Source organism: Neovison vison, chromosome 11, assembly GCF_020171115.1.
Source record: "Neovison vison isolate M4711 chromosome 11, ASM_NN_V1, whole genome shotgun sequence".
Lineage (NCBI taxonomy): Eukaryota > Metazoa > Chordata > Mammalia > Carnivora > Mustelidae > Neogale > Neogale vison.
In genome coordinates, this window is record NC_058101.1 from 215,595,451 (window position 1) to 215,621,130 (window position 25,680).

The following is a 25,680-nucleotide window of genomic DNA, read 5'->3' on the forward strand; positions in this document are numbered from 1 at the left end:
TCTCTCTGCCTGCCTCCTGCCTACTTTTGATCTGTCTCTGTCAAACAAATAATAAAACAAAATCTTTTTTTAAAAAAAGAATTAGCTTTTGTATATATTGATTTTCTCTGTTGTGTCTTATTTCATTTATATCTGATCTCATCTTTCAAAATTTCTTTCCTTTTGCTTGCCTTTTAACTCATTCTTCCTTTATCAAGTTTTTATTTTTATTTCTTTATTTGAGAGACTGAAAGAGCGAGTGAGAAGGGAAGAGCAGAGAGACAAAAGCAGTCCTCGCTGAGCACAGAGCCCAACACGGGGCTTGAGCCCACAACCCCGAGATCATGACCTGAGCCAAAACCAAGAATTGGTCACCTAAACAACTGAGCCACCTAAAAGCCCCTAATTTGTTTTTCATTTTGTCATTTCTTATGATGATAGGTTATTAAAGTAACACTTTCTTCCTTTTTAAATATATGTTTATAATCCTAAGTTTCCCTCAAAAAAAAAAAAACAACTTAACTGTATCCCATAAGACTTTGTATTTTATATTTTCACTTTCAAGAGATGAGCAATTGACAGATTTTTGGCTTTCAATCATCTCAAGGTATTTTCTAACTTCTACTGTGATTTCTTTTCTGACTCCTGTCTCATTTAGGAGTGTGTTATTTATTTTCCACATATTTGTGAATTTTCTGTTTCCTTTTGTGAATGACCTTTATTTTATTGTATGGAGTCATACATTGAGTGACTTTAGTTCTTCAACATGAATACTACATTTATAGGTCTTTTGGTTTTTCAGACTGGATAATCTCAATTGATCTCTATTTATATTCCCTGATTATTTCATCTTTTACTATCACTGAGCTCATCTGGAGAATATTTTATTTCAGTTATAATGCAACTTTCATTTCATTCTGTTCTAATTTTATTTTTAGTATATTCTTGATTTGGTGGGGCACCATTCTTGTACTTCCTGTGTATTCTTTTTTGTAAGATTTTATTGATTTATTTGACAGACAGTGATTACAACTAGGCAGAGAGGCAGGCAGAAAGAGAGAGAGGAGGAAGCAGGTTCCCTGCTGAGCAGAGAGCCCAGTGCTGGGCTAGATCCCAGGACTCTGGGATCATGACCTGAGCCAAAGGCAGAGGCTTTAACCCACTAAGCCACCCAGGCACCCCGGTGTATTCTTTAAACATGGTTTTTCCTCAGTTCTTTAACATATGGAAACATAAGAATGACCGTTTTTGTCCATGTTTTTATTCATTCAAACTATATCTGGAGTTCTTTGGAAATGGCTTTAATTAATTGTATTTTGTTTTTTTTTCCTAGTGTATAGATAGCTATACTTCCCTTTTGCTGGAGTATTGTGCAATTTCTTGAGAAAATTAAGGTTTAAACAATATAATGTGGTAACTATAGAAAGTAGATCCTTCCCCTGGGTTTTGAAAGTTAGCCTAAACATCAAGGCCAGATCTCCTGAGACTACATTTCACTCTGTTTTCCCCCCTACATACACATATTTGCACACTTCATATGACTGTATTTTAATTATTAACCTTTGTAGTGGAATGCATATGTCTATTATTTACTGCTGTTTAATTTTGATGTTATTTTCTTTTTTTTCCCAATTTATTTATTTTCAGAAAAACATTCTGAAGCACTGGGTGTGGTGAAAAAATAATGAGTAATGTTTTTTTGATGTTATTTTCTAATTATACAATGATTCTCTTTTAGCTGCTACTCCATGGAGTGTGCATCAAGAGTGCAACAAAATTCTCTTGGCTTTCTTACCACAAATGTTGTTTTTCATTTCACAAATGAAATGTGAAATTTTCACAAATGTATGCTTTCATATGACTTGAGCTCCCCAATACACTCAAATCAAGAAAGATTATTAAATACATAGAAAAATGGGGATTCAAATTGTGTCACGCTTTCTGCCTACGCATCATAGACATGTGATGTAAAATGGATATCGAGACAAAAGGTTGAGCTTGGTTTTAATTGTTGCATCTAAACACTGTCAGACTGTAGACAAATCAATCATTAAATTATGCTCTTATTTGTAAACTGGGAATAATATCAGCTCTACTTAATACTTTAATATTTATGCATTTTTACATCAAATGTTACATATTTCTACATAAAAGTTATAAAATGCATTTTATTGAGATAAAATGTGTGTATTTTCTCCTGTACCACCTAGTTACTGTATAATATATAGGGTTATAAATTGCTTTCTCAAGGTTACACACTCTTAAATTGCATATTTGAAACTCAACCTTTTCTTTTTTTCTTCTTTTTCATATAAAACTATGCAAACGTATTACACAGATGTCCTTAGCTCTATTTACAATGCCCCAAATTGGAAAACTACATGTATTCACAAGCATATGCATACATAAACAGATATGTGTATATATATATATATATACACATGTATACACAATGGAATAATATTTTTTGTTTTTTTAAATTTATTTCTTATTTATTTTCAGCATAACAATATTCATTATTTTTGCACCACACCCAGTACTCCATGCAATCCCTGCACTCTCTAAAACCCACCACCTGGTTCCCCCTACCTACCATCCCCCCGCCCCTTCACACCCCTTAGATTGTTTTTCCAAGTCCCTATGCTCTCATGGTTCACCTCACCTTCCAATTTCCCCCAACTCTCTTCTCCTCTCTATCCTCCCATGTCCTGCATGCTATTTGTTATGCTCCACAAATACGTGAAACCATATGATAATTGACTCTCTCTGCTTGACTTATTTCACTCAGCATAATCTCTTCCAGTCCCTTCCATGTTGCTACAAAAGTTGGGCCTTAGTCCTTTCTGATGGAGGCATAATACTCCATAGTGTATATGGATCACATCTTCCTTATCCATTCGTCCGTTGAAGGGCATCTTCGTTCTTTCCACAGTTTGGTGACCATGGCCATTCCTGCTATAAACACTTGGGTACAGATGGCCCTTCTTTTCACTACATCTGTACCTTTGGGGTAAATACCCAGGAGCCCAATGGCCGGGTCATAGGGAAGTTTTATTTTTAATTTCTTGAAGAATCTCCACACTGTTCTCCAAAGAGGTTGCACCAACTTGCATTCCCACCAACAGTGGAAGAGGGTTCCCCTTTCTTCACATCCCCTCCAACACATGTTGTTTCCTGTCTTGCTAATTCTGGCCATTCTAACTGGTGTAAGGTAATACCTTAATGTGGTTTTAATTTGAATCTCCCTGAGGGCTAGTGATGATGAACATTTTTTCATGTGTCTGATGGCCATTTATATGTCTCCATCGGAGATGTGTCTGCTTTGCACCCGACACGAAATACACACAACCAAAACCACACATCAACCACCTGAAAATGCAAAAAAGCCACCCTCAACAAGTTGGAAAGAGGACTTCAAGGAGAGCCCTCCACCCTCTCCCACACCTTAAGCAACAAAATCCTCCCACCAAAGCTAACCCAGATCTTCAAGTGCCTGGTGGAGGTGCCTTCCCTCACATCGCAGATGCTGCCTATGAAGGCTTCACTACAGCTTCTGAAGGTGCAGATGCTCTAACCCCAAAAGCCTTTCTCTGCAGCAGGTTCCCTGGTCTTTCTGGCCTTCTGAGGAGGGAGGAGTGGTGGAAAGGGGAGGGAAGAGACAGGGATCCAGTTAAAAAGGAGGAGAAACAGCAAAACACAGGCACGGGTGAGCCCTCGCAATTTCCCAGGCATCCAGTACTGCAAACTTGCCTGGGAGACCGACCACCCACCCACCCTTTCCAGGGACCAAAACAGGGACCGGGGAGTGCACGGGGCGCCCCCATGCGCACCCCACAAACTCTGGGCCCAGACCATGCTGCCTCCCACAGGCAGTGGAGATGGCAGCGGCCTGAGAGAGGCCAAGGAGGTCATGGGGAGCGGCCGACTTGTGGACTGCAGCGTGGTGCTGGGGAGGGGGCCGGCAGGGGAGACGCTGGCCGGATCTGGAGGGAGCATGTAGAGGCAGCCAGAGGCCTGTGGCGGGAAATGGGCCAATTCCTTCCCTCTCCCCTCCCAGGCTGGCTCCCTCCCTTTCTCCCTACCTGGGTAAATCTCCTTTTGCCTGGGAGGAATGGTAATGGCGGTGGCAGCGGCGGAGGGCCGCTGAGGAGGAGCTGCCAGGGCTGCTGCACTCAGAGCCGCCAGCCTCCAGCGGGAGCGACGGCGCCCCCTGCTGCCGCAGCCTCCCCCAGCCCCAGGATCTCCATTTTAGCAGCGCGGGCCTCCCTCCGCCCTGGGTAGCCACGGAAACTTGTCGTCGCCAGCCCCCTCTAGCCCCCAGCCCTCCCTTCCCTTCCACCCTCTCAGCTAAGAGCAGGTACCTGGTCGGGCTCTCCTTATCGCACAAGGACAAGGGTGGGCTCTACCCCCGCATGCCCCCCTCCCAAATGCCAAAGTGGCGCCACTGGAAGGAAAATGCCATCCACGAAGTCCTCACAAACCGGCCCCCCTCCCTTCTGGGCGACAGTCCTCAGCCCTACCTCTGTCCTTCCTCAGTTGCCGGCCCTCGGGCTCCCGCTGCCGCCGCTTGCGCAGCCCCCGCCGCCGCTCCCCCGCCGCCACCTGCGTTGCTGCCATCTGCGCCGCAGCCGCCCCTGGAGTTGCCAACACCGCTTGTGCAGCCAAAGCAGTCTGCGCAGACGCCGCCGTTTGCTCCACCGCTGCTACCGCCGCAGACGCCGCCGCCGCCGCCGCCGCTTGTGCAGTCCAGCTGTCTGCGCCAATACCGCTTGAACTGCCGACGCCGTCATCTGTGTGGCCGCCCCTTCCACAGCCAACACTGCCTGCGCCGCCGCCGATGCCGCTTGCTCCGTTGAAACCACCTCCATCTGCACCGCCGCTTGCGACGCCGAAGCCGCTGTCTGCACTGTCGCTGCTACCGACGCTGCTGAAGCCGTGGCTGTCTGCACAGCCGTCGTTGTCTGCGGCGAGGTCGCTTGCACCGTTGACGCCTTCCTTGGCGCCATCGCTGGTTTCGCCGTTGACGTCCTCTGCGCCGTCACCGACCCCGCTTGTGCCGCCGCTAAAGCCGCTGCCACTGCTATCCCCGCCGTCGCCGCCACTTATGCCGCTGCCGCCACCGCTTGAGCCCTGGACACCTTCGGAGCCGAAGCCGCTTATGCAGCTGAAGGTATCTGCCCCTACGCCGCTTGGCGCCCTCAACGCCGCTGTCTGCGGCCACTGCTTACGCCGCAGGGCCGCTTGCGTCTCTGACGCAACCGCTTCCGCTGCCACCGCTTCCGCCGCCGCCACTGTCTGCGCCGCCAGCGCCATCAGCCTCCGTAGCGGGGACGGCGCAGTCGGGGCATCCCTGGGCGGCTTAACCGGTGTCCGAGGCGGTGCAGAGGGCGTTGACCGGAGAAGAGGCGGCGGCGCAGGTGGCGGCGTCGCCAGACAAGCGGGGAGGGCGTCGGGGGCGCAAGCGGCCTAGGCTGCACAAGCGGCGTGGGGATTCAAGTGGCGACGGCGGCCCAGACGGCGGCGGCGAAGCGGTGGCGGTGGTGGCGCTGATGGTAGCGGCGGCGGCAGAGTCGGCGGCGGCAGCGGTAACAGCGGAGGTGCAGACAGCGGCGTCAGCGGCGAAGGCGGTGGCGGTGCAGATGGCGGTAGCTTTGGTGGCGGCGGCCTTGTCGGCGGCGGCGCCGGCGGTTGCGGCGGCGGAAGCGGCGGTGGCGCAGACAATGGCGTCGGCGGTTCAGGCGGCCTCTGGGCAGAAAGTGGTGGCGGTGCAGGCGTCGGTCGCTTTGGTGGTGGCGGCAGTGTCGGCTGTGGCACAGGCGGTGTTGGCTGCGGAAACGGCGGCAGCACAGACGACGGTGTGGTCGGTGCAAGCGGCATTGGCGCAGAGTTGGACTGCACAAGCGACAACCGCTTGGGCGTCCACGGCTCCAGCAGCGGCAGCAGCGGCGTCCGCGGTGGTAGCAGCGGTGGAGCAGACAGCGGCGTCGGCGCAGACTGCGTCGGCTGCACAAGCGGTGTTGGCACAGATGCCACATCTGACTCAAGCGGCATATCCGGCACAGATGGCAGCAACACAGATGGCAGCAACGCAGATGCCAGAGGGGGCTGCGGAAGAGTCGGCAGCGGCAGCTCCAGGGAGGCCCAGCAACTGAGGAAGGGCAGAGGTAGGGCTGAGGACTGGCGCGGAGAAGGGAGGGGGGCATATTTGGGAGGAATTCCTGGATGGCATTTCTCCTTCCATTGGCGCCACTTTGGGCTTCGGGGTGGGCGGGCTGGGGTACAGCCAACCCTTGTCCTTGCGCGATAAGGAGAGCCCGACCAGGTACCTGCTCTGAGCTGAGAGGGTGGAAGGGGAGGGAGGGTTGGTGGCAAGAAGGGGCTGGCGACGACAAGTCTCCGTGGCTCCCCAGGGCCGAGGGAGGCCCGCGATGCTAAAATGGAGATTCTTGGGGATGGGGGAGGCTGCGGCGGCAGTGGGCCAGGTCGCTCCTGCTCAGGCCTGGCTGCTCTGGTGCAGCAGCCCTGGCGCCTGCTCCTCAGCGGCCGTCCGCGGCTGCCACCGACATGGCCATTCCTCCCAGGGAAAGGGAGATTTACCCTGGTGAGGAGGGAGGGAGAGAGCCAGCTTGGGAGGGGAGAGGGAAGGAGCCGGCCCACTCTCCGCCACTGGCCTCTGGCTGCCTCTGCGTGCCCCGTCTGATCCAGCCAGCATCTCCTCTGCTGCACCCCCCCCGCCCCCCCCCATAGCCCCACACTGCAGTCCTCAAGTCCGCCCGCTCCCCACGCCCACCACGTCCTCTCTTGGGCCGCTGCCATCTCTGCCGCCTGTTAGAGGTAGCAGGGTCTGGGCCCTGGGTTGTGGGGTGCCCTTGGGGGCACCCCGTGCACTCCCCGGTCCCTGTTTGGGTCCCTGGAAAGGGTGGGTGTTTGGCCTCAGAGCCAAGTTTGAGGCACTGGATGCTTGGGAAGTTGCAAGGGCTCACCAGTGCCTGTGTTTTGCTGTTTCTTCTCCTTTTTAACTGGATCCCTGTCTCTTCCGGCCCCTTTCCCCCACTTCTCACTCCTCAGAAGGCCAGAATGACCAGAGAACCTGCTGTAGAGAAAGGCTTTTGGGGTTTGAGCATCTGCACCTTCAGAAGCTGCCCTGAAGCCTTCATAGGCAGCCTCTGCCTTGTGAGGGAAGGCACCTCCACCAGGTACTAGAAGATCTGGGTTAGCTTTGGTGGGAGGACTTTTGTTGCTTAAGGTGTGGGAGAGTGTGGAGGGCTCTCCTTGAGGTCCTCTTTCCAACTTGTTGAGGATGGCTTTTTTGTATTTGCAGGTGGTTGATGTGTGGTTTTGGTTGTGTGTATTTCGTGTTGGGTGCAAAGGGGTCCTCTTCACCGCATGACTTGTGGGAGGACATTTGTCCAAGTTTTTGTCTCATTTCTAACGGGCTGGATTGGTTTGCCACTTGTATCCATTGGGTTATTGGTATGGATGGGCTCAAAAAGAGAGGAAGCAGGGATTTTTCTGTGGATTGGAGGAGTTTACACATGTTCTTTTGACCATGTGTAGAACGGTTTTAATTTGCATGTCCTGAATTACGTTTTCTTCTCCTGAGCGATTTGGTGGTGGAGGTACAGTTATGCTGGTTGTTGTGCTTTTCCTGTCTTGAGCGGCAAATGTCTGTTCCTTTCTTGTGTTTGAAGATAAACGTTGGGGTTGGATAAAGAAAGTGTAATTTTTTGCAAAGCTCAATTGTCAGTTTGTGTGTGTTTGTTTTCTGATGATCTTCTGCAGTGGTGATGGGTGTCTTTCTAGACAGTGTTAAGATACACATTAGTCCTTTTGGGCAGCATACAATCTCCTTTATTTTGTAGCAAGGGGTAGTTACTTCTGTAGGTTATTACTGTAGGCTTTGCCGTTTAGCTCATTGGTTTGGGGATAATGTAAAATTGAGACCTTTGTGTAGAGGATAGTCTGCTTTTCCTTAGTTGCTTGCCATTTTCTGAGGCCAGGCCAGCTAACCTGTCAGTGTATGCTGTTAGTTGCTGGGATGGGAGGTTTGACTGACGTAGGTTCATCCTGTGCTTCAGTCAATACTGAAGAAATTCCAAGATGAATAAAAACAATTTTGGTAGGGACGCCTGGGTGACTCAGTGGGTTAAGCCACTGCTTTCGGCTCAGGTCATGATCCTGGGGTCCTGGGGTCCAGTGGGGAGCCTGCCTCTCTCTCCACCTCTGCTGGCTTCTCTGCCTGCTTGTGCTTTCTCTCTCTCTTTATGCCCCCCCACCACAAAAAAAAAAAAAAACCTATTTTGGTAAACGGCAGCTGGGTGAGGAAGTGGTCAGCACTAACTCAATTCGTTAGAACTTCAGGTAATAGTGGATCCCTGGATGTCTTCTTTGCAGTCTGAACTGAAACATGCTGTATTGTTTTGGCTCTCAGTTTCTCTTTGGCTCTTTCACCTGGGCCTTTTTGGTTGTGTTGTCTTCCTCCCCATGGGGAAGTTCCCTTCTTCTTTTTAAGGGAAGGGAGTTTTGTGTTTGTTTGTTTGTTTTTAAGGCTTATTTATTCTCTTAAAGATACTTGTTTCCTTGAGAGAGTCTCTGTGGGGGCAGGGGAGGGCAGAGGGACAGAAAGAGAATGTCAGGTACACTCTGCACTGAGCCAGGAGCCAGACTGAGGGCTCCATCCCAGGACCCTGAGATCATGACCTGAGCCAGAGTCAGGAGTTGGATGCTTAACCCACAGAGCCACCCAGGCACCCCTTTAAGTAAACTTTTTGAACCGCAGCATATATACAGAGAAGTGCAGAGATCATAAGCCAAAAGCTTGAGGAACCTTCACAAGGGGAACACACCATGTGACTTTACACCCAGGACCCCAGAGTCTGTGATAACCCTCGTGAGGGTCACTTCTGCCATGGTTCTTGACTTCCGTTGCTGGGGAGCTGTTGTGCATGTTCGTGAATTTGGTGTACGTGGAGTCATCCAGTTGGATGCACTCCTGGGCCTGCCTTACGGAGAGTCATCCGTGTTTGTGTGTGTGGTTGTGAGTTTACCAGTGCTGCTGTTTCATCCTCACACTATTTTAGAGCTCCACTCTGCGTGTAGACCCTTAGACATCCTAGAAATAGGATAGCTCCTTGGTGCCTTTTAATTACCTGCATCCTTGAACACAGGTGTCTTCTTTCAGCTCTAGTGTAAGGATCAAGCCTGGTGTGTGGAACTTTTCTACAGCCCATAAACGGAGAAAGCTTTTGCCTCCTCAGTTGTAGAGTTCTATCAGTCACCGCTCTTTCAAGTCATTGGTGAAGTGGATAGAATATGCCTGCTTTCAGGGAACCAAACGGATGTTGAAAAGGTGAGACAATTAAGTCTTCAGTGGTGGGAGGCGCACCCATGGAATAAATGAGTCCATGAGAGAGATAGTTAGTCTCTGTGGGTACATTGGGAAAGGCCTTACTGAATCTGGGATTTATGATTCTTGGAGGTCGTTTGTTGGGCAGACCCATACAAGTTAGTTGTTTGTTCCCTCCTCCATCCTTTTTCAGCTCTTCCTTCACTTCAGAGGTCATCCACACCTTTCCACTTCGCCCCACAGGCTGGTAACTACCATTTACTGTATAATAACCATCACCAGCCTTATGCGTCCAGGCCCAAGGCAAGCAAATCCAACTCTCTCTGCTTGGTCAAATTAAATTACGTGGCAGTTTTCATTGCCTTTTTATTTTCTTTTTTTTAAAAGATTTTACTTATTTATTTGACAGAGATCACAAGTAGACAGAGAGGCAGGCAGAGAGAGATAGAGGAGGAAGCAGGCTCCCTGCCAAGCAGAGAACCAGATGTGGGGCTGGATCCCAGGTCCCTGGGATCATGCCCTGAGCCAAAGGCAGAGGTTTTAAGCCACTGATCCACCCAGGTGCCCCTCTCATTGCCTTTGAAATAATGTTCAAATGCCATGCATCACGAGGGGCTCCTGATTCAGTTCTTTTGTGTTCCTTTACGATTTCTTCAAGCAGACTGCCACCAATACCCATGTGCCCTCCACATATAGGGGTCTGTGTTTACTTCCAACTGCTTGTGTCTTGGGCTGGGACCATGGGACCTCATTTCCATACCTTCACACCTTCTCTTCCTCTGGATTTTCTCTGAAATGCTTTCCCTTGCTTCTTTGTCCTGCCTCACTACCATTTGGACTCCTAGATGTCTCAGGAAGCCTTTTCATCACTCCAGTGAGGTGTAGCTCATCTTTGCAACACTCCAATTGTATTTTTATTGGTTTACCTCACCCTCCAAATCATGTACAATTCATTTAACACTTGAACAGAAGTTTTATTGGATCACCTATTACTTTTTACCATTTTTGAGGGTAGGACCTTTTAAAAACAAAACAAAACAACCTAATGATTTTGAGAGAGGGAGGGAGGGTGGGGACAGAGAGAGAGAAAGTTTTAAGCAGTCTTCATGCAGACTCTGAGCCCCACATGAGGCTCCATCTGATGTCCCTGAGAACCTGAGCATCTGACCCTTAACTGATTTGAGCCACACAGGTGCCCCCTGAGGGCAGGACCTCTCTTTTCACATCTTTATTTTTCTAAACTGGGTAGTACAGTGCCTGGCAGTGACAGGGCTTCAGGAAAAGTGTATAGAATAGATGAAGACGAGTTTTAGTTGGAACCCGCCTCAAACTGTTCCATCCATTTGAAAGTTTTATATAATAAATAAGCTTTCATACTAGGGCTTGAATCCTGTGTCTGTAATGATACTAGGATAGGGGAAAGTTGTCTTTATGAAGTGTGTCCTTAAAAGTAATATACCTGTTTTTCTCATTTTGTTTATCTCACCAGGGGCTGGAAATTAAACCCAGAACTTGAGTCTTGGATGCTGTAGGCAGTGCCTTGAAAGAACTTCTTGGAACGGTGTGGAGCTTCAGAGCATGAGCACATTGACCTGAGCAACAACTAGATGATTCCTAATCCTTTTTGGGTGTCCATTTGGTTATTTATGTGGCCAAGAAAGTCTTAGAAGTCTGCTGAGGAAGTGCAGATCCATCATGCGCAAAATCAGTTTTGAGGAACTAGATGGGTGTGCACGTGACCTGGTGTCTAAAGGCAGTTTAAGAATGGGAACAGAACATGTTGGGTATCGATGGAGGGGTTATGCTGTCCATCATGTAAGTTGTCTTGTGCTCATATACCTATAAGTTGGAAGTTGTACACAGAGTATATTCTGTTGAGGACTGTGGATTAATTCTGTTAAATGGAAGTCTTAACCATTCACTCCACGTATTGAGCTTTAATTTCAGTTCTATGCAGTGATTGACTGTCGTGTCAAAGAAGAATTGTCAGTAAAGACACTGCAAGAAAACTGCAGTGTTAGTCAGAAATCAGGAATAGTGGAAATCATAAGGTAAACAAGGGAATTTTTAATTTTTCAACAGGATTAGATCATGCTCTCCTTTCCCTCCCTTTCTCAGTTTAGAAAAACTATTTAAATGATCCTTTGGTTGAGAGAAGAAACTGGTAGAGGGATATGTTAAAAAAAATCTTACTTAAAACTTCATATTAAGAGCATTCGCAATACATTTTAAGATGAAGTTGCTTTTGCGGGGAACAGGTAATTAAAAGGGATGTAGAATGCCAGTATTATCAGCCAGTATTGGATCTTAAAATCTATCGAGTACTTGGTGGTTAGTCAGGGAGAAAATAAACCTGATGACTGCTTTCTGAGAAGAGATGAGATTTCCTATGTACGGTAGAAGGTTTATACACTGTTCATTCTTTTCTAGAAGTAAAAGTTGTCGAATATCATAAGTCTGCCAGAATATTCCAGGTTTCAAGAAATAAAAATTCAGCTTAAAACGAACTTCAGTCAAAACCAAACCGTTCTGGGGTATCTGGGTGGCTCAGCGGGTTAAGCCTCTGCCTTTGGCTCAGGTCATGATCTCAGGGTCCTCGGATCGAGCCCCAGATCGGGCTCTCTGCTCAGCGGGAGACTGCTTCTTCCTCTGTCTCTGCCTGCCTCTCTGCCTACTTGTGATCTCTCTCTGTCAGATAAATAAATAAAATCTTTAAAAAAACCGAAAAACCAAAAACAAACCATTCTGTGGTCTTGGGGTGCCTGCGTTGCTCAGTTGGTTAAGCATCTGCCTTTGGCTCAGGTCAGGATCCTGAGGTCCTGGGATTGAGCCCCACATTGGGCTCCCTGCTCAGAAGTTCTTACTTGGAGGGAAATGGGGCACTTACCCAGGTGGATAGGAGATAGCTACCATAATAACACCTGCTTATAACTGTGTTAATAGCGTAATGTTAATAGTGTAATGTGTTCACTTTGAGTTTCAAACTTTAATAAGCATGAAGGTTGGAACTCAGTTTATCTGGTTCTACCAAAGCCTCTTTTGAATTTTGATCCCATAAAGGAGAGAGATTATCAGCGCATTGGTAAAATTTAAAAAATAACTGATGTATTTGTAAGGTATTTTCCTGTATCATTCCGTATATTCCTGATTCTCCTTTCTTTTGGATGTGAAGGTGGTAATACATGCTTAGAAGAAATTAGGGGACAAAACAACATAAAGGTCATTTTTATTCTGCCCATGCAGAATTACTTTTATTTGACCAATTTATTTGTTTGTTCCCTGGACCACAAATATTTGCGTAATTATAGTTTTCTAGGTGCTGTTTAATATGCTAGTTCATTGAATTTTGAAAGTGCTATAGGTTGTAGTTCTGTGTAGGAATGAGGGTATCAGGCAGTGTATGATACAAAACTAATTGAGTCTCTGGTTTGAAAGACATAAGTTCTGACCTGTTGGTTTTCTGTGTTTCATTTTGGGTTTTTCTTCTTTAAGGAAATTGTTTGTGATCACTTCATAGTTTTAGGGATTCCTTTTTGTAGGAAATAAAGCTAACCTCCAGTTTCCAGTTTTCTTTTTGTTTCGTTTTATTTTGTTTTGCTTTGGGGGAGAATGAAAATATGTTTCTGGATTCTTAGTATCTGTGGCGTGATTAACTTTGCCAAAGTCTTTCATGAAGAGAAAAAGTATGGAAGGCAATCCAGATTTAATGTCTTTCTACTAAATTTGTTTAATGTTGTGGTGCTCCAAATTTCCTGTGTATTGGAATCTGCTGGAATGCTTGTTGAAACACATTGCTTGATTTCTGGCTCTACCCACCACCTTCTGGGTTTTTTTTTTTTTTTTTTTATGAAGTAGGTCTGGGTGGGGCCTGTGAATTTGCATTTATTTATTAGAAGTTACTAGGTGATGTTAGTGCTGCTAGTGCTGGTCTAAAGAGCGCTATTGGGAACTATTGGTTAGATGACCTTAAATGCGAAAGAGAGGCCAGCCATGTTTCTTAATGAAACATTAATAAATCAATACAGACATTGGTAATATGTCAGATCTAGAGTTCAAAATGACAATTCTCCAGGTTCTAGCCGGGCTTGAAAAAGGCATGGAAGATATTAGAGAAACCCTCTCCAGAGATATAAAAGCCCTTTCTGGAGAAATAAAAGAACTAATATCTAACCAAGTTGAAATCAAAAAAGCTATTAATGAGGTTCAATCAAAAATGGAGGCTCTCACTGCTAGGATAAATGAGGTAGAATAAAGAATTAACGATCTTGAAGACCAAATGACAGAGAATAAAGAAGCTGAGCAAAAGAGGGACAAACAGCTACTGGACCATGAGGGGAGAATTTGAGAGATAAGTGACACCATAAGACGAAACAACATTAGAATTATTGGGATTCCAGAAGAAGAAGAAAGAGAGAGGGGAGCAGAAGGTATACTGGAGAGAATTATTGGGGAGAATTTCCCCAATATGGCAAAGGGAACGAGCATCAAAATTCAGGAGGTTCAGAGAAAGCCCCTCAAAATCAATAAGAATAGGACCACACCCCGTCACCTAATAGTAAAATTTACAAGCCTTAGTGACAAAGAGAAAATCCTGAAAGCAGCCCGGGAAAAGAAGTCTGTAACATACAATGGTAAAAGTATTAGATTGGCAGCTGGCTTATCCACAGAGACCTGGCAGGCCAGAAAGAGCTGGCATGATATTTTCAGAGCACTAAACGAGAAAAACATGCAGCCAAGAATACTATATCCAGCAAGGCTATCATTGAAAATAGAAGGAGAGATTAAAAGCTTCCAGGACAAACAAAAACTGAAAGAATTTGCAAACACCAAACCAGTTTACAGGAAATGCTGAAAGGGGTCCTCTAAGCAAAGAGAGAGCCTACAAGTGGTAGATCAGAAAGGAACAGAGACAATATACAGTAACAATCACCTTACAGGCAATACAATGGCACTAAAATCATATCTCTCAATAGTTACCCTGAATGTTAACAGGCTAAATGCCCCAATCAAAAGACACAGGGTATCAGAATGGATAAAAAAACAAAACCCATCTATATGTTGCCTCCAAGCAACTCATTTTAAACCCGAAAACACCTCCAGACTTAAAGTGAGGGGGTGGAAAAGAATTTACCATGCTAATGGACATCACAAAAAAGCAGGAGTGGCAATCCTTATATCAGATCAATTAGATTTTAAGCCAAAGACTATAATAAGAGATGAGGAAGGATACTATATCATACTCAAAGGGTCTGTCCAACAAGAAGATCTAACAATTTTAAATATCGATGCCCCCAACGTGGGAGCAGCCAACTATATAAACCAATTAATAACAAAATCAAAGAAACACATCAACAATAATACAATAATAGTAGGGGACTTTAACACTCCCCTCACTGAAATGGACAGGTCATCCAAGCAAAAGATCAACAGGGAAATAAAGGCCTTAAATGCTACACTGGATGAGATGGACATCACAGATATATTCAGAACATTTCATCCCAAAGCAACAGAATATACATTCTTCTCTAGTGCACATGGAACATTCTCCAGACTAGTTCACATCCTCGGTCCTAAATCAGGACTCAACCGGTATCAAAAGATTGGGATCATTCCCTGCATATTTTCAGACCACAATGCTCTGAAGCTAGAACTCAACCACAAGAGGAAGTTTGGAAAGAACCCAAATACATGGAGACTAAACAACATCCTTCCAAAGAATGAATGGGTCAACTGGGAAATTAAAGAAGAATTGAAAAAAATCATGGAAACAAATGATAATGAAAATACAATGGTTCAAAATCTGTGGGACACAACAAAGGCAGTCCTGAGAGGAAAATATATAGTGGTACAAGCTTTTCTCAAGAAACAAGAAAGTCTCAGGTACACAAACTAACCCTACACCTAAAGGAGCTGGAGAAAGAACAAGAAAGAAACCCTAAGCCCATCAGGAGAAGAGAAATCATAAAGATCAGAGCAGAAATCAATGAAATAGAAACCAAAAAAACAATAGAACAAATCAATCAAACTAGGAGCTGGTTCTTTGAAAGATTTAATAAAATTGATAAACCCCTGGCCAGACTTATCAAAAAGAAAAGAGAAAGGACCCAAATAAATAAAATCATGAATGAAAGAGGAGAGATCACAACTAACACCAAAGAAATACAAACTATTATAAGAACATACTATGAGCAACTCTACGCCAACAAATTTGACAATCTGGAAGAAATGGATGCATTCCTAGAAAGATATAAACTACCAAAATTGAACCAGGAAGAAATAGAAAGCCTGAACAGACCCATAACCAGTAAAGAGATTGAAACAGTCATTAAAAATCTCCAAACAAACAAAAGCCCAGGGCCAGACGGCTTCCCGGGGGAATTCTACCAAACATTTAAAGAACTAATTCCTATTCTCCTGAAACTGTTCCAAAAAAATAGAAATGGAAGGAAAACTCCCAAACTCATTTTATGAGGCCAGCATCACCTTGATCCCAAAACCCGACAAGGATCCCATCAAAAAAGAGAGCTATAGACCAATATCCTTGAAGAACACAGACACAAAAATTCTCACCAAAATACTAGCCAATAGGATTCAAAAGTACATTAAAAGGATTATTCACCACGACTAAGTGGGATTTATTCCAGGGCTGCAAGTGGTGGGAGGCACACCCATGGAATAAATGAGTCCATGGGAGAGATAGTTAGTCTCTGTGGGTACATTGGGAAAGGCCTTACTGAATCTGGGATTTATGATTCTTGGAGGTCGTTTGTTGGGCAGGCCGATACAAGTTAGTTGTTTGTTCCCTCCTCCATCCTTTTTCAGCTCTTAGTTCACTTCAGAGGTCATCCACAACTTTCCACTTCACCCCACAGGCTGGTAACTACCATTTACTGTATAATAACCATCACCAGCCTTATGCGTCCAGGCCCAAGGCAAGCAAATCCAACTCTCTCTGCTTGGTCAAATTAAATTAAATTACGTGGCAGTTTTCATTGCCTTTTTATTTTCTTTTTTTAAAAGATTTTACTTATTTATTTGACAGAGATCACAAGTAGACAGGCAGGCAGAGAGAGATAGAGGAGGAAGCAGGCTCCCTGCCAAGCAGAGAACCAGATGTGGGGCTGGATCCCAGGTCCCTGGGATCATGCCCTGAACCAAAGGCAGAGGTTTTAAGCCACTGATCCACCCAGGTGCCCCTCTCATTGCCTTTGAAATAATGTTCAAATGCCATGCATCACGAGGGGCTCCTGATTCAGTTCTTTTGTGTTCCTTTACGATTTCTTCAAGCAGACTGCCACCAATACCCATGTGCCCTCCACATATAGGGGTCTGTGTTTACTTCCAACTGCTTGTGTCTTGGGCTGGGACCATGGGACCTCATTTCCATACCTTCACACCTTCTCTTCCTCTGGATTTTCTCTGAAATGCTTTCCCTTGCTTCTTTGTCCTGCCTCACTACCATTTGGACTCCTAGATGTCTCAGGAAGCCTTTTCATCACTCCAGTGAGGTGTAGCTCATCTTTGCAACACTCCAATTGTATTTTTATTGGTTTGCCTCACCCTCCAAATCATGTACAATTCATTTAACACTTGAACAGAAGTTTTATTGGATCACCTATTACATTTTACCATTTTTGAGGGTAGGACCTTTTAAAAACAAAACAAAACAACCTAATGATTTTGAGAGAGGGAGGGAGGGTGGGGACAGAGAGAGAGAAAGTTTTAAGCAGTTTTCATGCAGACTCTGAGCCCCGCATGAGGCTCCATCTGATGTCCCTGAGATCCTGAGCATCTGACCCTTAACTGATTTGAGCCACACAGGTGCCCCCTGAGGGCAGGACCTCTCTTTTCACATCTTTATTTTTCTAAACTGTGTAGTACAGTGCCTGGCAGTGACAGGGCTTCAGGAAAAGTGTATAGAATAGATGAAGGTGAGTTTTAGTTGGAACCCGCCTCAAACTGTTCCATCCATTTGAAAGTTTTATATAATAAATAAGCTTTCATACTAGGGCTTGAATCCTGTGTCTGTAATGATACTAGGATAGGGGAAAGTTGTCTTTATGAAGTGTGTCCTTAAAAGTAATATACCTGTTTTTCTCATTTTGTTTATCTCACCAGGGGCTGGAAATTAAACCCAGAACTTGAGTCTTGGATGCTGTAGGCAGTGCCTTGAAAGAGCTTCCTGGAACGGTGTGGAGCTTCAGAGCATGAGCACATTGACCTGAGCAACAACTAGATGATTCCTAATCCTTTTTGGGTGTCCATTTGGTTATTTACGTGGCCAAGAAAGTCTTAAAAGTCTGCTGAGGAAGTGCAGATCCATCACGCGCAAAATCGGTTTTGAGGAACTAGATGGGTGTGCACGTGACCTGGTGTCTAAAGGCAGTTTAAGCATGGGAACAGAACATGTTGGGTATCAATGGAGTGGTTATGCTGTCCATCGTGTAAGTTGTCTTGTGCTCATATACCTATAAGTTGGAAGTTGTACACAGAGTATATTCTGTTGAGGACTGTGGATTAATTCTATTAAATGGAAGTCTTGACCATTCACTCCACGTATTGAGCTTTAATTTCAGTTCTATGCAGTGATTGACTGTTGTGTCCAAGAAGAATTGTCAGTAAAGACACTGCAAGAAAACTGCAGTGTTAGTCAGAAATCAGGAATAGTGGAAATCATAAGGTAAACAAGGGAATTTTTAATTTTTCAACAGGATTAGATCATGCTCTCCTTTCCCTCCCTTTCTCAGTTTAGAAAAACTATTTAAATAATCCTTTGGTTGAGAGAAGAAACTGGTAGAAGGGATATGTTAAAAAAAATCTTACTTAAAACTTCATATTAAGAGCATTTGCAATACATTTTAAGATGAAGTTGCTTTTGCGGGGAACAGGTAATTAAAAGGGATGTAGAATGCCAGTATTATCAGTCAGTATTGGATCTTCAAATCTATCGAGTACTTGGTGGTTAGTCAGGGAGAAAATAAACCTGATTACTGCTTTCTGAGAAGAGATGAGATTTCCTATGTACGGTAGAAGGTTTATACACTGTTCATTCTTTTCTAGAAGTAAAAGTTGTCGAATATCACTTAATTATAGTTTTCGAGGTGCTGTTTAATATGCTAGTTCATTGAATTTTGAAAGTGCTATAGGTTGTAGTTCCGTGTAGGATTGGGGGTATCAGGCAGTGTATGATACAAAACTAATTGAGTCTCTGGTTTGAAAGACATAAGTTCTGACCTGTTGGTTCTCTGTGGTTCATTTTGGGTTTTTCTTCTCTAAGGAAATTTTTTGTGATCACTTCATATTTTTAGGGATTCCTTTTTGTAGGAAATAAAGCTAACCTCCAGTTTCCAGTTTTCTTTCTGTTTCGTTTTATTTTGTTTTGCTTTGGGGGAGAATGAAAATATGTCTCTGGATTCTTAGTATCTGTGGCGTGATTAACTTTGCCAAAGTCTTTCATGAAGAGAAAAAGTATGGAAGGCAATCCAGATTTAATGTCTTTCTACTAAATTTGTTTAATGTTGTGGTGCTCCAACTTTCCTGTGTATCGGAATCTGCTGGAATGCTTGTTGAAACACATTGCTTGATTTCTGGCTCTACCCACCACCTTCCGGGTTTTTTTTTTTTTTTTTTTTTTTATGAAGTAGGTCTGGGTGGGGCCTGTGAATTTGCATTTATTTATTAGAAGTTACTAGGTGATGTTAGTGCTGCTAGTGCTGGTCTAAAGAGAACTATTGGGAACTATTGGTTAGATGACCTTAAATGCGAAAGAGAGGCCAGCCATGTTTCTTAATGAAACTGGAGATAGTTTTGATGTTACAGAAAATTGATGTTTTGGTATTTCACAGGGAATTTAAGAGACGTGATATCCATTCACGTTTTAATTAATTTATTAATTAATTAAAATGATTTTATTTTTCGGGGGAGGTGGGGGAGAATGAGGAAGCACAAGCAAGGAGAGCAGGAGGCAGAGGCAGAAGCAGGCTCCCTGCTAAGTGGGAAGCCCCATGGGGGTTTTGATCACAGGACCCTGGGATCATGACGGGAGCTGAATTCAGTTGCTTAAGTGCCTGAGCCACCAAGGCATCCCTACATTCCTTTTTTTCACTTAGAGCTGGAATTAGGGCGATTTCTTAATAAAGACATTGTGTGTAGTACAAGAGCACTTAATCAATTGGGGAACCATATCCACTAAATTTCTATCGTCCACATTGGAAAGTCAGATATTGTCTTGGGCTATTAATATGTGTGTTGGATTTCAGATCCATGTAGTTTTAAAGGCTATTTCTTTGTAACGTATGTTAGAGCCAAGTTTGATAGGTTAGTGAACTAACTTTTCAATAGAATGTTGGCCAAAGAATATGAATAGATAGTTAAAGAATGACAAATCAAGTCCAGAAACATGAGAAATATATAACTTCTATTACTTCAATACAAAACAATATTGTTGGCAAGTCAGATTTTAAAGACTACAAAAATCTTAGTGCATCTTGTAAGAAGTGGACATTGTAACAGCCTTGGTGGCTAAGATAAGCTGCTTTGATTTTCTGAAGGCCAGTTGGTAGCAATTCCTTTAAAAATATTTTTAGCTTGTGACCCAGCATTTGCACTAGGAATTAGTGTTCTCTGCATATACATTTTCTGTGTAAATTCATTTGTTACATCATTATTACAACAAAAAATAGCTGCCTGGCCAATGCACTCATTAAATGTTGGTAGTATGCTTCATGAGGAGCAGGTCTTTTGCTAAGACCACAAGGGTCTGTGGCCCAAAAAGTGGAGTTTGATAGTAATTCTTGCTGCAAGTTAAAAACAAACAAACAAAACAGTCTACATAGAGGTCAGGGAATTGATGCAAAACTGTGTAATAGTTACAAATATTTTGCAGGTCTTAATAATGTCAGCTTTACTTTTCGTATGGTAAAACTGGAAATAACCCAAATGTCCTTCAGTACATGAGTGGCACATCCATACCAGATGGAATACTTCTCAGCAATTAAGAAGGAACAAACTCTGGATGCATGCAGCAACTAGTGTGGATTTCAAGGGCATGATGTTGAGTGGAAAAAGCCAATCTGTACAGGTGACACACTGTAGGCAGCCATTCACGTTTTTGTTATCACAAAGTTAGATTAGCAGTCACCAAAGGGTTAGGGCTGATGAGGTTAATTAATTAATTAATTAATTAAAATGATTTTATTTGTTGGAGGAGGTGGGGGAGAATGAGAAAGCACAAGCAGAGAGAGCAGCAGGCAGAGGTAGAAGCAGGCTCCCTGCTAAGCGGGAAGCCCCATGTGGGATTTGATCCCAGAACTCTGGGATCATGACGGGAGCTGAATTCAGTTGCTTAAGTGAATTCAGTTCCGGTTGTGACTGGAAAGGGGTACTGAGAGGGAATGTTTTTGTGTTGATGAAATCTGATCTTGATTGTGGTGGTTGTTACCTGAATCGACACTTGTGAGTAGGTGACCTAAAATGGTACACATGCGTCCCGATGTCAGTTTCCTGGTTTTGATGTCCTGTAATCCAGAGGATGCAACCCTGTCTGGGAAATGGGGTGGAAATTATATGGGACTTCATACTGTTTTTGCAACACCCTGTGAATCTGTAATTATTTCAAAGTAAAATGTGAAGTTTTAGAAAGAATATCTAATAAAAGGAAGTGTTCACAGTATTAGAATAAAACAAGTTTCAAAGTGATAAAAGTATGATCCCACTTTAATATTTCATATCACTTAATACATTTACCTGGAAGTAATGAGTGATCAAAATATTCTGAGCAGTAGCATGGTGGATTCTTTTGGATTCTTTTGTGAGTGTGTGTATACTTCTCTATAACGTCGATAGTTTAGATGAGCTGGTATCACTTTTGTCGTTTGAAAAACTGTATTCATAATAAGTTCCAAAAATCTAATTCTGGAATGTTGAAATTTAAATAACAGTTACATTGAGATTGTAAAGTTTTGTTTATATTTGTTACACCAAGTTAGCATTTAAATAGCGCTTAGCTGAGATTGGAGAGTATATTTATCCTCTAAAACGTGTTGTGTATGTAAATTTAAAGCTGTTTTTTTTTTTTGCTCTTGGTATGACAAATGTCCTGTTTGATGTTCTGACTCCACAGTGTTGCCCAATGTAAGTATATACATTGCAGGCCACATGAAACTTCAAGCTTCATTAACCACATTGAGAAAGTAAAAAGCAGGCAAAATGATTATTTTTAAAGATTCTATTTATTTTTTTGTCAGAGAGCAAGAGCAGGAGCAAGAGCTCGAGCAGATGTGCTCTCAAGCCAGAGAGCCCCTGTGGGCACATGCACAATCCAGGGGGAGGGGCAGGCAGAGGAGGCCGACCAGGCAGAAATGAGAAGCAGGCTCCCTGGTAATCAAAGAGCTGGATGTGGAATTTGATTCCAGGACTCTGAGATGACAACCTGAGCTCAAGCTTAATTAACTGAGCCACCCAGGTGTCCTTTGTTGAAATCAATTTTAAGAAATTTAGACCCCCTACCCCTCACCAGGACCCTGTGAGCACTTTAACAATTCTTTGGAAACTTTATCTCTAAACCTCCCAGATAGTGTTGACGATCATTCCCAAGCATATGGCCTACTGATAGACATGTAAAGGGTCTCACAAAAAGGTTTTACTACTAGTAGTGAATAACCTTTCCCCCCAAAAATAGCTGGCCCCTCAAGGTCCTATAAACCTTGCTTCCAAAATTCCTTAGAGACTGACACCATCCCTAATCCCTTTGCCATCTTACAAGTATATAATAGACCACTCCTGAGAACCCCAGGGCAGCATCTTTTCCTGCCCACAGGTCCTGTCACCATACTTTAATAAATCACCATTTTTCACCAGAGAGGCCTCAAGAATCCTTTCTTGGTACTGAGCTCCAGACCTCACCCCACCAAACCTCACCTATGTTCTAGAAGTTCATCATTTGGCGTCCAACTGGGGCTGTGAGTCTTTACATGTGGACTCTGAGCTTTGGTGCAAAGTTGGTGAGTCCGTTCTCGCTCCTTCCTTTACTCTCACTTCAGGGCTTTTCAAGGAGTATGGTCTTATTGGAACACTTGCATGCCAGTTGCTCAGGCTTTAATCCTCTAGCCCGTGGCTAATCCACAGGGAAGAAAACATCAGATTTTTGGCTGGAAGTTAGTACGCTGGCCGGAATGGTAATAAGACCCAGAAACTTGATGTCGTCTCTTTATTCCTGTTCTTACATAAAGATGGCTTTCTTGGGCACGGGACAGCCACCTAAGTCACCAGGAAGGACCGCTGCCACTCTTAAGACTCCCATGTGAGGTTTCTTCCTGAATGATCTAATGTGATCTCCTCCACATGCCTGGCCTAGCCACTTCCTGCCATGGGACCTCCACTGGGAGATGGCCAAAAGCAGTACCCGATTGAATTAAAACGCAACCGTGGATCGTTTACTAGGGAAGTGGGCGGTAAGGACCCTATGTGTTGGAATGTCACATAGACCATGATGGGTTTCAGTCTTTATTGTTTCACGTCAGTGTCTTCTCCAAACTACTTAAAGCTATGAAATTGGGTAATTTCCCCTTGACAAACATTTTTTTTGTTTCCCATGGGTTAAAAATGGCAGGGCAGCCCCACAACTTCTAGAGTATAGGATGGCACAATATCCTAGTCTATTCACCGGGCACCCATCTGTAGCCTAGGATGCGATGGGGAAGAAGAGGGACGCCGGCACCCCTACAGGGCCTTTTATGGCAGGAATGCCTTCCCGAGAAGGTAGAATGGAGATCAATAGCGAGGTCTTGAGGGACGCCTTCTTGAGGGCGGCTTTTGACATATGGGCAGCTCTGACATATCCTGTGTGGGACGCCACCCAGGCATCAGGGGGGATTAGGTAATGGACCTTCTTTCCTTTTCTGGGAGCATGGTTTCAGTAGGCTTCTTCAGTCCCAAGGACTCTACCGTGGGATTTCTTTGAACCCACTGGAAATAATTTGGATTGCAGAACTTAGGAGAGGACTGAGCTCCTGTAACACTGCATGGCCTCAGTGGGATCTATCAGTTAGATCTCCTGTACAGGAAACAGGGTGAATAAACCTAGGGTGCCTTCATTGTTTATGCCTAAGCCATCATTGCTCTACACCAGGACCCCGACCTAAGGGCGTTTTGCAGAATGTGTTTGCCTGAACGAGTGAGCTAGTCAACTCCCTCCTGACATATTGGGTGATAATTACGTAAATAAGCCTTCTAGTAAACCCAGGTTGCTAGGTCACCACTAGGAAAGGGGACTCTGATTTTCCCTCTCTCTGTTTCTCCTCATAGATGTGGGGGCTTCTCCCTTACTCATTTCTGTGTTAATGGCTATAACTGGAGCCAACTGTGGTTAGTCTAATTCGAGATGGAGACGTTGAGGAATATTACCAGGCAGCTGCCAAAGCTCCCTTTGTTTCAGGGAAATTCCCTTTCTTCTTTGGCCTGACATGGACTGCTTAACCCCTCCTTCCTGGCGGGAAAATATGGCTTCTGCTCCTCTGTTGGAGTTGTCCTTTTAACCATTGCTGGTACTCTAAGGTTTGCTCTTCCAGACTAAGGAAACTTTTTTCTTAAGAGGTCCTTGACTTACAGCAATGTAAAAATATTTATTTGTAAATAAAACATTCACCTTTTCTCTCTATCTGAACCCTCTAAAACTCAAAAGGTCTCAGTAAGTATTTTCCTCCATGGCAATCAGTCATTTGAATAAGTTCAATAAGAATCTGTTCTCCTTGTAATAGAACCATGGGAAACATGGGTTATTTTACCAAGGCTTTGACTGGAATGCCCTATCTGAGAAAGACAAAAAGAACAACTCAGATATGACCAGACAGCTTTAAGGAACTAAGGTTGCCCTTTTGAAACCTGGAGCCATAAAGCCCCTTGGAACTCTTGGCCCAATACCTGGCTTACAGTGTTCCAAGCAGCCTCACCAGGTGAGTAAAGAATGTCACTTCCTGGCAGGTGCTGGAACCTCGGGATACCCTTGGGGACCTCAAGAAGAGGAATTCACCCAAATCGACAGGTATTGCAGGCATGTCTGATGGCAAGTACATGGCTTGGCTTCTGTCCTGGAGAGGCTATAACAAGTTCAACCTAGAAATTCCTTACAAGAAGTTCCAGTACAGCAGATTCTAAAAGATCTATATGATCACTCACTGTTCTTGCTGAGCTTTTGTAAATAATAACTTTGTGGATAAAAGCTTTAAAAATATCACATTGAAGGATATTTTGTATGTGTAGACACATATGCAGATTGGGATTTTAAACCCTGGGTTGCAGTTAATTGAAGTTCGCTGAAATTCATGGAACTGATTGATTTCTTGGTTCCTCCAGTTATGCTGTGATTTATGTCAGTTTTGGCAGTTTCTAATGCAATTATGAAATATCTTGATGCCAAAGTACTTGTCTAAAGTTTATTGAAAATAATTGATTGGTAATGTCTCACTCCTTCACCCCCAGGATATGTCAGTAGCTACTTATACATTTCCAAATCTCTGAATAGGAAGGTTTTCTCTGTTAAAACTTGTTGGCAAGAGTATGTGTAGTTGGGGATGCCGGGTGGGTCAGTCGGTTAAGCGGATGCCTTTTCTCAGGTCATGATCCCAGGGTGCTAGGATTAAGTCCCTCATCGGGCTACTTGTTAGGCGGGGAGCCTTCTTCTCTCTCTCCCTTTGCCTGCCACCCTGCCTGCTTGTGCTCTCTCTCTCTCTCAAATAAATAAAATCTTTTAAAAAAAGTATGTACAGTGGAAATCTCCTTATTTAAGTTATAATTAAGCTTTATATGTTGAAATCCTTCACTAATAATCCTTCATTTATGGACTTAAATATATTTGTCTTCTCTTTCCCAGTCTAAGAACTTAAACTCATCACAGACTGACCAGATGACTAGACGCAGTAATCCTTCTATTTACAGATCTTTAAGATAAGAGTTTTCTGTCAAAATACCTAGTGTGGAAGGTGTACTCCCTACATAATCGTGTACTACAGCCCTACGGGTTGTCATAGTCTTTGCTGTTTAATTAAAAGAAAGACTCAGTGCTTTGCTTCTTCTTTTTCTTTCTTTCTTTCTTTCTTTCTTTTTTTTTGGAAAGTGTATTACTGAAATAGTTAATACTGTGTGATGCCCCAAGGTAACGTTTGGTTTTGTTAAAACAGGTGTACATTTGCACTTTTTCATGCTTAGTGTTTATTGAATGTCCATTATTGAGGGAGTAATCGGAACAACAGACCGAGAAGGAGCTTCGTTGGGTAACAGGAAGAAGAGTGGGACACCTTATCAAGTCTTCATCTGTAACCTACACTCGCCCTAATACGAATGCTGATAAGGGCCACCAC

General features: G+C 44.0%; 2 protein-coding genes and 1 non-coding gene across 6 annotated transcripts in view; all 3 read left to right on the forward strand.

Moving 5' to 3' along the window:
- The window catches only part of LOC122890426, a 543,550-nt gene that overhangs the window by 455,107 nt on the left and 62,763 nt on the right, over positions 1-25,680 (forward strand). The window lies entirely within an intron of this gene.
- Positions 5,684-11,411, forward strand: LOC122890063 (integumentary mucin C.1-like). 4 transcript variants are annotated; one of them, XR_006381036.1, is made up of 3 exons: positions 7,132-7,175; positions 9,161-9,328; positions 10,815-11,411. XR_006381036.1 is itself a non-coding variant. In XM_044225758.1 (2 exons), exon 1 carries the CDS (start codon positions 5,700-5,702, stop codon positions 6,129-6,131), a length of 432 nt encoding a protein of 143 aa, XP_044081693.1. In that variant the 5' UTR covers positions 5,684-5,699; the 3' UTR covers positions 6,132-6,143; positions 10,815-11,411. The 4 variants fall into 4 exon arrangements, 3 of the variants coding, with proteins under 3 accessions (XP_044081693.1, XP_044081692.1, XP_044081695.1); XM_044225758.1 differs by lacking the exons at positions 7,132-7,175; positions 9,161-9,328 and adding an exon at positions 5,684-6,143; XM_044225757.1 differs by lacking the exons at positions 7,132-7,175; positions 9,161-9,328; positions 10,815-11,411 and adding exons at positions 5,684-6,143; positions 7,048-7,079.
- Positions 19,980-20,129, forward strand: LOC122890780. Its single transcript, XR_006381202.1, has one exon. It is a non-coding gene; the product is annotated as a small nucleolar RNA SNORA62/SNORA6 family (small nucleolar RNA).